The sequence below is a fragment of the Triturus cristatus genome, chromosome 2_2 (genome assembly GCF_964204655.1).
Source record: "Triturus cristatus chromosome 2_2, aTriCri1.1, whole genome shotgun sequence".
Classification (NCBI taxonomy): domain Eukaryota; kingdom Metazoa; phylum Chordata; class Amphibia; order Caudata; family Salamandridae; genus Triturus; species Triturus cristatus.
In genome coordinates this window covers 540,217,794-540,231,203 of record NC_140582.1, presented here as the reverse complement: position 1 = coordinate 540,231,203, position 13,410 = coordinate 540,217,794, and the positions used below count along the sequence as shown (strand labels likewise).

General features: G+C 41.1%; 1 protein-coding gene across 7 annotated transcripts in view; it reads right to left on the bottom strand.

Moving 5' to 3' along the window:
• Positions 1 to 840: 840 nt before the first annotated feature.
• The window catches only part of TRIM2 (tripartite motif containing 2), a 403,084-nt gene continuing 390,514 nt past the window's right edge, over positions 841 to 13,410 (bottom strand). For all 7 annotated transcript variants that reach the window (XM_085641682.1, XM_085641686.1, XM_085641683.1 and 4 more), the window contains one exon: positions 841 to 7,398. In XM_085641682.1, the coding sequence (XP_085497808.1) occupies positions 7,246 to 7,398 (153 nt within the window). In that variant the 3' untranslated portion in view covers positions 841 to 7,245. The remainder of the gene's footprint in view (positions 7,399 to 13,410) is intronic.

Below are 13,410 nucleotides of genomic sequence, written 5' to 3'. Positions count from 1 at the left end.
CTCTGTAAAACATTTAATGAGAGTTTATTAGATGTCATATTGTTGATATTAGGCAGAAAATGCAAGGAGGCCAGAGGGAACCTTATGAATGTTGATGTTATTGGGTTTTTATAAAGCATGCAGCTACCCTAAGGCATCCCGGTGCTAGCTCCTATTACCAAACCTGTCAAACTAATGGGAGAAAAGTTAAGACTTCGAGGCCTTCCTAAAGGCCAGGAGACTAGAGGAGGAACAAATGGAAAGTGGTAAAGCATTCCAGGTTTTTGCAGCGCTTGTCAGGAGCTTTGCGCTGGAGGATCGAAGAGTTCTGCTGGGAAGATACCAGACTAACTTTCGTCTGAAGAAGGCACAACCCGAATTTTGGAAAGCCTTACAGGCTATACAGAGCGCTTTGTATTTAATTATTTTTATGACGGGGAGCCAATGAAGGTCGTGATCACTCTCCCCCGCACAGACAAGCAAGTGCAGTCTCATAGCAGCACAAAGTCCTGCTGATCTGATAGTCTGTAACAGATGTCAGCTGTCATGGTAGGTCACTGGAAAGATGTGTGAATTTCAGTTGTAACAAATGCAAATTATATAATACTATGTCCTACACAATTGTGCAAAGGGTGTGCTCCACTGACGAATTGAGTTGTACGCTGCATGTGTTATAAAAGTACACATATTCAAGAAACACACAGGACAACCCAGGGTCTTTGAGCTTTAGCAAAGTTATTGTTGAAATGTTGCAAGATAGAAATGTCAGTACGTGTGAGGTGTCATGTCTGGAAAGGCACACCAGGGCAAGATTTCCAGTATGTGTTGTCTAGACAAAAAAATATACATTGACAACTGAAATGAATTTCGGAGAGTGCAAGGCTTTATTAGGTTCTGTACACACAAACATATGAAACAGACTTACAAAAATGGAATGTAATTAAACAAAATATTGCATATTCACTGCTAGTACGGGAAAGGTACACACATTTGGATGAAGTTGACTTCAAGCACAGGGTTACTGTGAAATACTATATAGGTTATGGAACATTCCTATGTCATAAATAACTAAACAAAACACACTGAGGTTAAGGCTGTCTTACTAACAAACATTATTGATATTGCTGTACAATCTTGAAAGACAACCTACACCAATTTGTATTTGCCTTATTTTTACAGGTCCAATAACTTTCACCCTCTTCACAAACACGCCGCACAATCACTGCGCACACTTCTTCTACTCAAACAGTGGCAAACTAGTAAAATGGCAACAAAATCCTATCTTTTCATATTATAAATATGTACGGGCACTTGACTTCCTTAATGGCAACATTGGCTCCTCGTTGTGACACATATAAAAAAAGGACTATAAAGGAACTGTCCAACTAAAACCTCAAGCTTTTCAAAATGGCAATTGACACTTTAAAGGAATGAAGCAGATGCTCTTGTTTTCCTTTTATTTTAGTGTGGATATGATAGTCATTATTAAAATAGAACGCTACTTGCCTATTGGTTGAGAGCGAAAGAATTTTCATTAGATAATCTAAAGACAGGTAGGAAAGTGTTCACCATCAGTTGGTTTCTTTACCAGGAATGGAGCATACATTTGGATATCACTGTGACATTGAAAAAATTGACCAGAAGTTTCTAATTAGCCACCTGTAAATCCACACCTAATTCGAACAAACTTTTCCCATTTTGTTTGCTTCCTTTACATATCAGGTCAAGCTTAGAAACCATTCTTTCGCAAACTAGCTCTAGCATCTGCAGGGTGCTACAGAATCAACGCTCTACCCCTTCCTACACACAACCCGTGACCCAGAGCATAGAACACGTTAATGTGCACTTCATATGATCCCTGATGGTGCCCAGCTGCATCTGAAGCCACAAGATGGCTCTGGTGGCCAATATGGAATGGCACTCTGCTTGGTGAAGATCCAAGACTATGTGCCCCAAACCAAGCTCTGCATCAGTGCTTCTCCGTGTGAGACTGCTTATGGGCTTTACTGCTCCTAGCATCCTGCTCAGCTAGCTGACTTATCGGATGGTTACCTAGCTAGTAACTATCACATTACTGTGATAAAATGTGCAACCTCAGGGTTACTATAGACTCTGACCTGTTTTTGTCCATAAAGTCTACAGCGTTGTCATAAGCACCATTCACCACTTAAGTTTACTTAATGGTATACTTCCCTTGCTATCCCGCAAGATAAGATCAAACTTGTCTTTGCAGGGGCAATATTGAGGCTCACGTACAGCAATCTTATCTACACCAGGCTACCAACCATAACTATTGGTAAGGCACAAAGGGCCCAGATGCCATATCACTGCAGCACTGCAGGTTCTACACGGACTACCAGTGAAACCACGAATATAGTTCATAAGGATGTATGTTGTTCAAAAGGCCCTGCTGGAGGGCTGAAGTATTCAAGCCCAGATCTTCTAAAAATACTCATGTTCCAGGGGTCCTCTTATATGGACCTGCTTACTACTCAAACTACCGACATATAGGCAGCATCGTGGGAGATCTAAACCCTGGCACTCCCTTGAACAGGATTTCCTGAATGGCGGAAAAGGATTGAAAGCCTACTTGCTGCTGAAGACATTCAGTACAAGTGTCAGAAAGTACCTACAGCATCTGATCGCTTAGTTTAGAACATCACTTGTTCATAAATATTGTTGACCCCTCACCCACTACTGGTTAGGGCTTTAAAACTAAACCAAAATAAATAAAAAACAGATATTGCCCCAAATTCTGTCCTATATTGTGCATTTGAAGTATGCACAAGATCTCTTAGCCTAACAGTTAGCTAAAAGATGCATAATCATGTTTCTCTATTATATTCCTAGCTCTCTTTGCTTGAAGCACAAAATTGATCGCTGGTCTTATAAGTTCTCCTGGGCTGTCTCTGCACACCAACAATTTCTTCCAAGAACCACTCTAGCACGGATATGCAATCTAGGACAAACTCTAGATAAATCTGCTTTTCATAGACCCTTTATGTTATAGGACTACACATTTTCTGCTTCTCCAAACATGAAAGAAAGTATCAGGGCTGTAAATGTAATTGTGTTAAAATTAAAAAAAGATGATCTTAACAGTTCTCCTCTGCCCTTGACTGAATTATATATTTCTACTGTGGTTGGTGCATGTTCAGTCATCTATAGGTACCAGATAATGTTAATTTAGCAAAGATGTGATATGATACAGCATTGTATTTAAGCTTGGAGTGTTCCCATGCCATGCCCCTTCCTAGTGAATTATCGCACTTGATGAATTAGTATGTTCAAAATCTTAGATGTCACTGCCAGGAAAAAAACTTACATTTTACTATCAATACTTTAGTTCAGACATTTGATGGAGTAGTAAATAAACTAATGTTTGCCCCTTATCTATCACTAGGACCATGCCTCGCCTGTACACTGTGTTGCACACATATATCTGTTTTCAGTCATGCCTGATATAAAAGGCTCTCAGGACGGTACAACACTACTAAGGCATTTTAGTGATCCAGTTACCACATTGTTGGCTTATAATTCTCTTTAGACACATGACTGTACAGGCCAACCGGTCTCAATTGTAATCCTGGCAGATTTGGCCCTCATAATAATTTTAATATCCCAAAGCAATAGCAGTCGCAGATTGCATAAGCCCAGCTGGATATGACTGAACCTGGAAGTGGTTTGACACCAAATATTTTCGTTGCAGCACTGTTCCTGATTCTCAATGTGCCAAAAGCAATTGGAAAACTCTGTCCTGTTCGGAAACACATCATAGTAGTAATCAATGATCCATGGGGCAAAAATCTGTTTGTTAATTGTTTTTGTGAGGGGCAAAGGGAATAAATATGAAACAATGTCTTTTAACACCAGAAGGCTGGGCTAAGTAGTTCTTATTTTACGGGCTTTAATAACCAGAAAGACTGCCCTCCATACTACATTCACATTGGCAATGTCCTCATATGGTCCAGAATACAGCCGTAATACTGTATGTCGACCCCAGCAGTATCAACATTCATTAGGCAAGAGATTCTGTAAAAAAAGTGCCTCAAGGTGGCTGCAAGGTGAAAGGTTTGGTTTCATAGAAATGAGCTCAGATAAAGTGCCATACTTGATAACATAAATATCACATCAATGAGATGAGGCTCCGGGTATAAAACAAGTTTTGTCACTGATCTGATATCCTGTGCTGAGACTTTGGGGATGCCACATCGTTAAAAGAGATAACATTGGAATGTTTTTTCATTTGTTTGCAATAGCTGTAACAATTTAGCAGTACCAGAAGCTAATATAGGACAGCAATTTACGCATATGGGGTGGTTATTAAAACATATCTTCTCTGAATGTGCATGTGCTAATTGGAAAGGGGGTGTAGTTAAAATGAAATTCCTCAAGCTGAGTATCTGCAAGAAGCCCTGCAGTAAACCCCTTAATTCAGGATATTCCAGTCTGAAAGACAAAACACCTTTCCATTTTCTCCATTTTCAGATCAGCTAAGTATATGGCTAGGGGGCAGTAGCAGGTGAAACCTGTTGTTTTAGGACTGGCATACTGTAATCTCTATAGATTGCATTGCCCATGAAGCTTTACACAAAATTGTATCTCCTCTGAATTTCAGAGAAAGATCAGCATAAAAGGCTGATGGACCTCAAAGACCAAGGGATATTGATAGTGTCAGTCATTGATAATGTCATGTATGTACCTCTTTTCAAGTCGGGCAGGTGAGTCCAGTAACAGCACTTACCCACTGATTTTAGGGATAAGGAGAATCAGAAAGAATCACAAAGTTTTGAGAAGCGCATGAAAAGTAATTTCCACCAGAATATTAGTACTGCATGAAATTCTACCCATTACTGGAAATTTGAAACGTAAATGATAGATTACCAAATAGTGGTACTTGGAATTTTAAGCTAACAATAGTAATGATGACAAAAATAACAATGGTAATAACTACATTTTTTTAAATTATGTCTCTTGCTACCACGGTGGTGCTATTCCCCATTGCTGTAAATACTTGATTCTCTATTAGACGCTATAATTTGCCATCACAGTGGTCTTTTGAATCAATCCTGTTAAGATTACTGATAAATGGTCTGTTAAAGTGTCAATGCAATTGCTATGTTTGTCTATCAGTAATTGTCACAATATGAAAGGACAATATGTCTAAAAGCAGAGCACTTGAACAATTTGACTGGCTGAGACACAGAGAATGGTTTATTTCATAGCATAAGGGATATCACAAAACCAGCAATGAACTTTCCAAAATGCGCCAGTCTGTTTACTAGACAGCACCTGGTGGTAGTTTTGTGACACAAAATCTTGCTCTTAAGCAGATGATTCATTCACAACTGGACAAAACCAAAGCATTTTTACTTGCTGTTTTGTTACTCCACTGCTTATATTACACTCCTATACCTTACGAGCCATCTCTAAATTGCATCTGATCTTATGGGTATGACTCCCCATAGCTACCTGCGTCTGATAGGGTTTGTAGGTGATAGCATGTTTAATTATTCATATTACAGCTACATACTCTTTACATGTATGTATTTCTTCAGCTGGGAAGTGCTGCAAAATCCCTTACACCTTGCATTGCAGCATTTTATTGCTGGATTTAGAAGCAAGTTGTATTAAAATAATCAAGTAATTTACAAAAAGGTATTTGCCTCTACATAGTAAAATAATTCCTGAAAACGTCATCACTTGGAGACAGGTATCAAAATTTAATTAAAGGCTTCATAAAAAAGGATTTCATTATAGAATAGGTTCTTCAAATGCTTGCATGAGGTTTTTTTATTGTAGGTTTATATGGGATCTCTAATTTGCTCCTTCCACATACATTTTATTTCGTTCCAGGGTGATGGTTAAATTAAGTATATCCAAATATTCTGTTTTTAAAACAAAATCTCAGAATTATTTAGAGCAGGCAGCGGGATAGGTATGTCCTAGAATTAGATTTAAAGAGGATAACCGAAGATGGCAGATTATTCTTGGTAATTTCTGTAGATGAACCTCATTATTTCATTTTTTATTTCCTGTGTCATGTTCTGATGACTGCACATACTGATTTAGGAATCACCAAATGGTATCTACCTCCAATTCCAGGGTAATGTGACTGAAAATGCCTGCTGGGCAATATGCAGGTAATTGGAATGGGGAACACACTGACAAGACGTATCAAAGTGATATGAGGCCTGGATCATATATCTGGCCTCCTGTCGCTCTGTCATCTCACTAATAATAATCAAATCCTAATTAAGATTGCTTTCACTAAAATGAACAGTTTGGCAACACCTTACTTTTCGTGAATTTTTATCATGTTCCATTGAAAATTATGTTGTAAAAGACACTTATCAAAATCTGCCACTTTTACGTACGACGTTGCATGCCTTCAAACGTGGCAGGCTTTATCCTGTGTTGCAAGGCAATTCAGTCAAAAGACTGTTTTGGTGACAATGTATTTTTCTGGTGTTTCCAAAATGAAATTAGTTTATTTGGTGTGAATTTGCACAGATCGCATCTCATATAAATGTTGCATAAATTAAACATCCCATTATAAAACTTTTAATAAAGTTTTACCAAAACTTTTGTTTCTTCATTTCTCTGGAAAATAAATCTCTGGACTATACGGTGAAAAAGCTTTAAAAGTGTTTCAAGGCCTGGCTTTGTTCATGTCTATTAGGGTGGTTGTGTTATCACGGAACCGTCTTATGTCCTATAATTACAGCCCGATGGATTCATGCACAGCTTACCTTTATCATTACTAGAATACAGTCTTTACAGCTCTGAAATGGAGAGGACTGTGATACCTACCTACGGTAAAGAGATTAACAAGACTCTAGTGTTTCATTGTTGACTGTATAATGCATACCAACAGCAGTTTTTCATATAGGTGTGGAAGCTTAAAGCAGGAGGCATCATTCCCAGATTAAATATTCCTCTTCATACATTTTATCAGGCGTGTTTCCCTGCAACAAGGGCTGCTTGAGGAAAGTCCTGCTCTTCAAGCCACCATTCACACATTGTTAACACTACTGTTTTGTTAGAGTCACAAAAGGTGCTGTGAGAGGGCTTCGAGAAATTTCTCAATCCTAGTAGAAACCCAACGGAGGAAGAAAAGAGGAAGCAGATTTTAATTAGACTTGTGAACTAGAAGCTGTAGTTTGGAGAAAACCAGTTTAGGTGAAAAGTCTTTTTCATCCTGTAGATAAGTTTTTTTCCCCATGGGCCAGCACTTCCTTCAATGCCCAGCCTCATCATCCACCATTACTGTAGGTACCGGTACACCTTGAAGCAGTGGTTTCCACTATCAGCAACAACCACATGGCCGTCTGTGGTGAGAGCTAGGCCTTGGGGACCATAAAGAGGATCAGCAGATGTATTGATGTATGACAGGAATGAACCGCTTCCATCGAAAACCTGAAGTGAATGATAAAAAGGAGCAAAACAGTCAATGTTAGCAAGATGAATGCCTTTCATACATATTCTTCAACTTCATGAGAGAAGATAGGTTGGTCAGCGATGCAGTCGTTTTTATGAACTACAAGAAAAGGATTAGACCCAAAATTTATTTACACTTATTTATAGTGCCATGTGATCTCAAGTTTCACTGTCATAAAAGCAAGTTTGTAAGTAATTGCAAGTAATTCGGGAGTGACTTAACTAGACTGCAGCAAATGGGCATTGTTATTGCAATATTTTGCCATTCTAATGCTAGTCCGCACATCTGGTCACTGCTCTTAAAAGTGTGAGGTGTACTGACACAGTATGTTGGTAATTTCTTATTGCTCTGGGTATTTGTACCCTTGGTATTTGAGTCGGTCACCATCTGTGACAATGTATAATCCTTAAGGAAAGCAACCAATTTTGAGCAAATATAGCAGACAGATCAGGAGGAATCTGGATTTGGTATAGTATTTTATCAAAAACCTGGGAAATAGTATTTTTGTACTTGCAAAAGTGATAATGTGAAGAGAAAGGATAATGTTGCTTACCCAGTAAGCATCTGTTCTTGGCATGTAGAGCTGTAGATTCACATGCTTTGCATATTCCTGCTATCTAGTGTGGGGTCCGGATGTTTGCAAGTTGTTTTTCTTCTAAGAAGTCTTTCCAGTCATTAGGTAGGTGACTCCTCCTTCCGGTAATAGTGTGCATGGGCATCGACTCCAATGTTAGATTATTTTCCCGCAGAGGGTGAGAATGGAGTTACAAAGAGTAGAAAAGAGATGTCCATGCGTATGTATGTAAGTAAGCAGAACTGCCACAGGTATAGGTACCCGGGGAGGCGGGTGGGCGCATGTGTATCTACAGCTCTACATGCCAAGAACAGATGCTTACTGGGTAAGTAACATTATCCGTTCGAGGCATGTGAGCTCTAGATCACATGCTTTGCATAGACTATACAGCAGTATCCTCCCAAAGTGGTAGTTAACCTGTAGCTGTTGCAGTTGTCTGAAAAAGTGTTCTAAGTACTGCCTGGCCTACATTAGCTTGTTGTCTTGCTAACAATCTACACAATAGTGCTTGGTGAATGTATGCGGTGTAGAACATGTCTTATAGATGTCAGCTATGGGGATGTTTCCCAAGAAAGCCATAGTAGCCCCTAGTTTGCGGCTGGAATGCGCTCTAGGGGGTATTGGTAAGGTTCTTTTTGCTTTTGCATAACATATTTGGATACATTTAACAATCCACCGAGCAATACCGGATTTAGAATTAGGATTTCCTTTGTGTGGTGGAGAAAAAGCAATAAAGAGTTGTTTAGTTTTACAAAATGGTTTTGTTCTCTCCAAGTAGGGCTCATCTAACATCGAAAGTGTGGAGAGCCCATTCTGCCACTGAATCTGCTTGAGGAAAGAACACAGGCAAGTCAACAGATTGATTGATGTGAAAGGCAGATACCACTTTGGGTAAGAATTTGGGGTTAGAACGAAGAACCACTTTATCTTTGTGGAGTTGGAAAAATGGGTCTTCTATGGTTAGTGCCTGAAGCTCACCCACTCTCCTCAGTGATGTAATAGCAATGAGGAAAGCAACTTTCCAAGTCAGAAATTGCAATTCACACTTATGCAGTGGCTCGAAGGGTGGACCCATTAGTATGGTAAGGACAATGTTAAGATTCCATACTGGAGCAGGTGGAATTTGTAGTAGAATAACTCTTTTAAGTCCTTTCATAAAAGCCTAAATAACGGGTACTCTGAAAAGGGACAGATGTTGTCTATTTTGAAGGTATGCATCTATTGCAGCGAGATGCAAGCGTATGGATGTGTAAGCTAACACTGACTGTTGCACATGTAGTATGTAACAAATGATATTTTGAACGGAAGCATCTAAGGAATTGATATGTTTGTTATTACAATATATAACAAACCGCTTCTGTAGGAGAGTGGCATCGACTGCATAGTTGCCCCCAACTTTTTGCTGATGTTTTGACTGTTTTCTGTCTCTAGCCAGGCTGTGGCCCTGCTATCCAGGACCCCAGCCTATCTGCTTCCTCTCTAAACTGATGTGAGTACTTTAGGTACATACCAATTGGATACTGAGGACACCCTGTGAGCCCTTGTAGATGGTACCCTAGGTACCCAGGGCATGGGTCCCTCAGAGGCCTACCAGGGGCTGCAGCACTTATTGTGCCACCCCTGGGACAGCCATACAAACTGACACCACCAGACCACTACTGTAGTCTGGGTAAGGTGGTGCTTGCACCCCTTACAGGGATATAGGTATCCTGTATCCCACTTAAATACAACACATGTATCCTCATAGGTCACCCCTAAGGCAGGCCTTGCTAATCCTACAAGGCAGGGTGCTGAGATATGTGTGAGGGGGAACCCCTACCTGATGAGTAGGGCCCCTCTGCAACCTTCGTTAAAACTATTGCTGGGTTGTTTGTAGTGCAGCCATACCATATACGCTTAACCGCATTATAAGTAATCGCGATAGCGTGATAACTTGAGAGTGGCTGCACAGAAACATATCATGTTTGCTGTCAAACATCGTGGAATCATACCCCCAATCCAGCCATGGGAGTGAGGGCATGATTCCCCCCTGCTAGAGGGGTGATATGGTAAAAGCAGCAGATTTTAGACACCAATTTAAAAGTGCAAACGTAGTACAAAATGGATGCTACCCGCCACCCACACGACTCTGGCTGCCTGTTACTGGGCAGAACTCCAGCCACGGCAGCTGGACAATAGGGATCTTGTTGCAGGGAGGTATTCCCACCTCCCCAGACAGACTATGTGGATTGGAACTGGGTGGGTGCACCATAGGATGTCTTTCAAACTTGCACGTAGGCTTCTCCAGTGCCTGCTTCTGCATACACCGCCTCAAACTGGTTCAGGGGCATCCTGTCCCCTGCCCAGGTGGGAAAACACACAAAGGGGAGAGGGTGTAGCCACCCTTTCCCGCCTGAACTCTCATTGGTGGGCTCTGATTCAGACACTCCCCTAATCTCTGGATAAAGGTGGGTGCAGTGTCCCCAGAGCCTCAGATTAATCTTGGACTTCAAAGACTTGAACCTTCGACGAGCTGCCGCACAGCTGAATGAAGAAATCTCCCTTGGGGTAAAGGAGATACCCCCCTGCTTGGCAGGCACCTGAAACACTGCAAGTGACCCAGTTGGAACTCCGCTGCTCCTACAGACATCGAAGACTTCTACCTACCCTGAGGTAGGTTTCCAAGCATTCCAGAGGCCAGTGAGTGTGCACAGCAAAGCTCAGCACCGTGGACCCCGTGGGTGCCGAGATCCCCAATACCCCCGGACACCGGCCACCTCTTGCACAGCACACGACCAGTGGGGAAGTTGTGCTTTGGCACATCATTGAGCCAACCTCTCAGCATTACTTGTGCCAAAGGATGACGTTCCAGCCCACTCCGGCGACCCGTGGGCTCATCTTTACGCACTCCAAATTGCTGCCTCCCGCGGTCCCTTGTCTCTCGACTGGTGGGCCCTAGCGGAGGTCAATCTTTACTTTAAAGGGCTCCCCTGATTGCTCCAGGCCTGCTCTACCGTCTCCTCGCTGGAGACCTCGCTCAGACCTCGTGTGTCTGCACCGTAGCTGTTTTGTGATCCTTGCGTGGGTTGCGGTTGCTAAGGCTTAGTGGATCCAATCCGGGCACTGCAGAAAATACTGGGACCCCCTTTGTACGAAATAATTTTCCAGCAGGTCAGGGAGAAAAGGAGAAAATGAAGCCAATCTGACTAATAATACTCCCTCTTGACCTAAAAAACAGTTATCTATATATAAACTAGCACACAGAAGCACAAAAGTGTATTCTTAATATTTTTATTTTTCGTATTTTTATATTTTCATTTTTCTGTATAAAAATATAATCAATTTTGAACAAATAAATCAATTTTTCAAAAATTAACGTTTTCACTATACTTTACACATTGTTCATGTCAGTTCGATAAGACCAGGATATTATTTCGATTCATGACAAAAAAGAAAACAAAACCCAGGGAAAAGAACACTGCACATACAATCTCCTCATTCATACAGACACATATCAGACATTCCTTGCACATATATCTCAGTAGCTTTACCACTTAACACATAATGAGTGATAAGGTAGTCCTGATAGCCCCCCAAAAAAGGGAGCTGCTACAAGATTTGTAGGATCTACAAGGAGATTTGGTCAACGCGTTTCGGTGGTATAAGCAAACGTGGAAACCACCTTCTTCAGGACCAGCTACTTCTCTTAGCGCAAGTTCTCACAACCTGGGGTATCTAAAGAAATTTTTTTTTTACATACAAATGACAAATTAGTCACTAGTCTCTAAACATTATTATTGACAATACTGTGTGCTATAATAAAAGACACCGGTTGGGCCAATTTATACAAAATCCTGTATGGATTTCCTTGTATGGATTCATACCTTTCTGGTCAGAGTAGAGTAGAGTATTATAGGGATTATTTCCACTCACACACTTTCTCCTTCTAATTTCTGCCAAAGGTAACTCTCTCTGTTTAGAAATTCTATCTCATATTGCATTAATTTGTGTGTTGACCCTCTCAGACTATCTCTATTTTTCCTTCTCTTCATTCTTACTTTAATGCTCTGTTGTATAAATTGGCCCAACCGGTGTCTTTTATTATAGCACACAGTATTGTCAATAATAATGTTTAGAGACTAGTGACTAATTTGTCATTTGTATGTAAAAAAAAAATTTTCTTTAGATACCCCAGGTTGTGAGAACTTGCGCTAAACATCTTCTTGTGGTTCCTCGAGTAAGAAAGACTAGATTAGGAGGAAGAGCCCTCTGCCATCTTGGCCCTCGATATTGGAACAAGCTTCCCATACTTTTTGAGACAATGCATTGATCACCAACAATTTAGGAAGCTGCTTAAGACCACTCTTTTCCGCGCCTGATTCTGCTGGTGCTGCAATACATCCTCACGGTCCGTCCTAAGTGCAGAGATACCCCTTCGGGGGTTGATTCAAGCGCTATATAAGTAAATATATAAATAAAAACATAAATACTGCTAGCAGTGCTAGAGGATTTATATGAAGTTGCTTTTGCTTCAAACTCCACAAACCTTGAACAGTGTGAGTTTGAAGATGAGCTCCCCAACCAGTGAGTGATGAGTCTGTTGTTAGCACCGTCTGTGGAACTGGGTCGATGAAGGACCGCCCTTTGGATAAATCCTGTGAATTCCACCACTGTAGAGAGTGATGAGTGCGGCGGTCTACCAACACAAGATCTGACAATTGACCCTGAGACTGATTCCACTGACGTGCTAAGCATTCATGAAGGAGACGCATTTGAAGTCTTGCATGGGGAACTATCATGATGCAAGACGCCATCATTCCTAACAGCTGCATGTATACACGCGCTGGAAGTGACCGGTTGGGCTGAAACTGTGAGACTATAGCCTGAATATTGGAGAGTCTGGCTGCATTGGGACATGCTAGAGCTTTTTGAGTATAGAGAGTGGCTCTCAGATATGTTTGTGTGTTGGAGGGCTGGAGATGTGACTTTGACACATTCAGTGTGAAAGCTAGATCGTGCAGTAATTGCAGCGTTATCTGAGTGTGCTGGAGACATTTTGGGTAAGAGCTGGCTTTGATGAGCCAGTCATCCAGGTATGGGAAGACATGTATATGCTGTCTTCGCAGGTGAGCAGCGACTACTGCCAGGCATTTGGTGAAAACCCTAGGAGCAGTGGTGACTTTGAATGGAAGCACCTTGAACTGGTAGTGATGTCCCGCTACCACAAACCTGAGTGATTTGCGATGAGCTGGATGTATTGGAATGTGGAAGTATCCGTCCTTTAAGTCTAAAGTGGACATAAAGTCGCCTTGCTGTAGAAATGGGAGTACCTGTTGAAGTGTGACCATATGAAAGTGGTCTGATTGAATGTATTGATTTAGTTCTCTGAGGTCCAATATAGGCCTGAGAGAGCTGTCATTTTAAGGTGTGAGAAAAT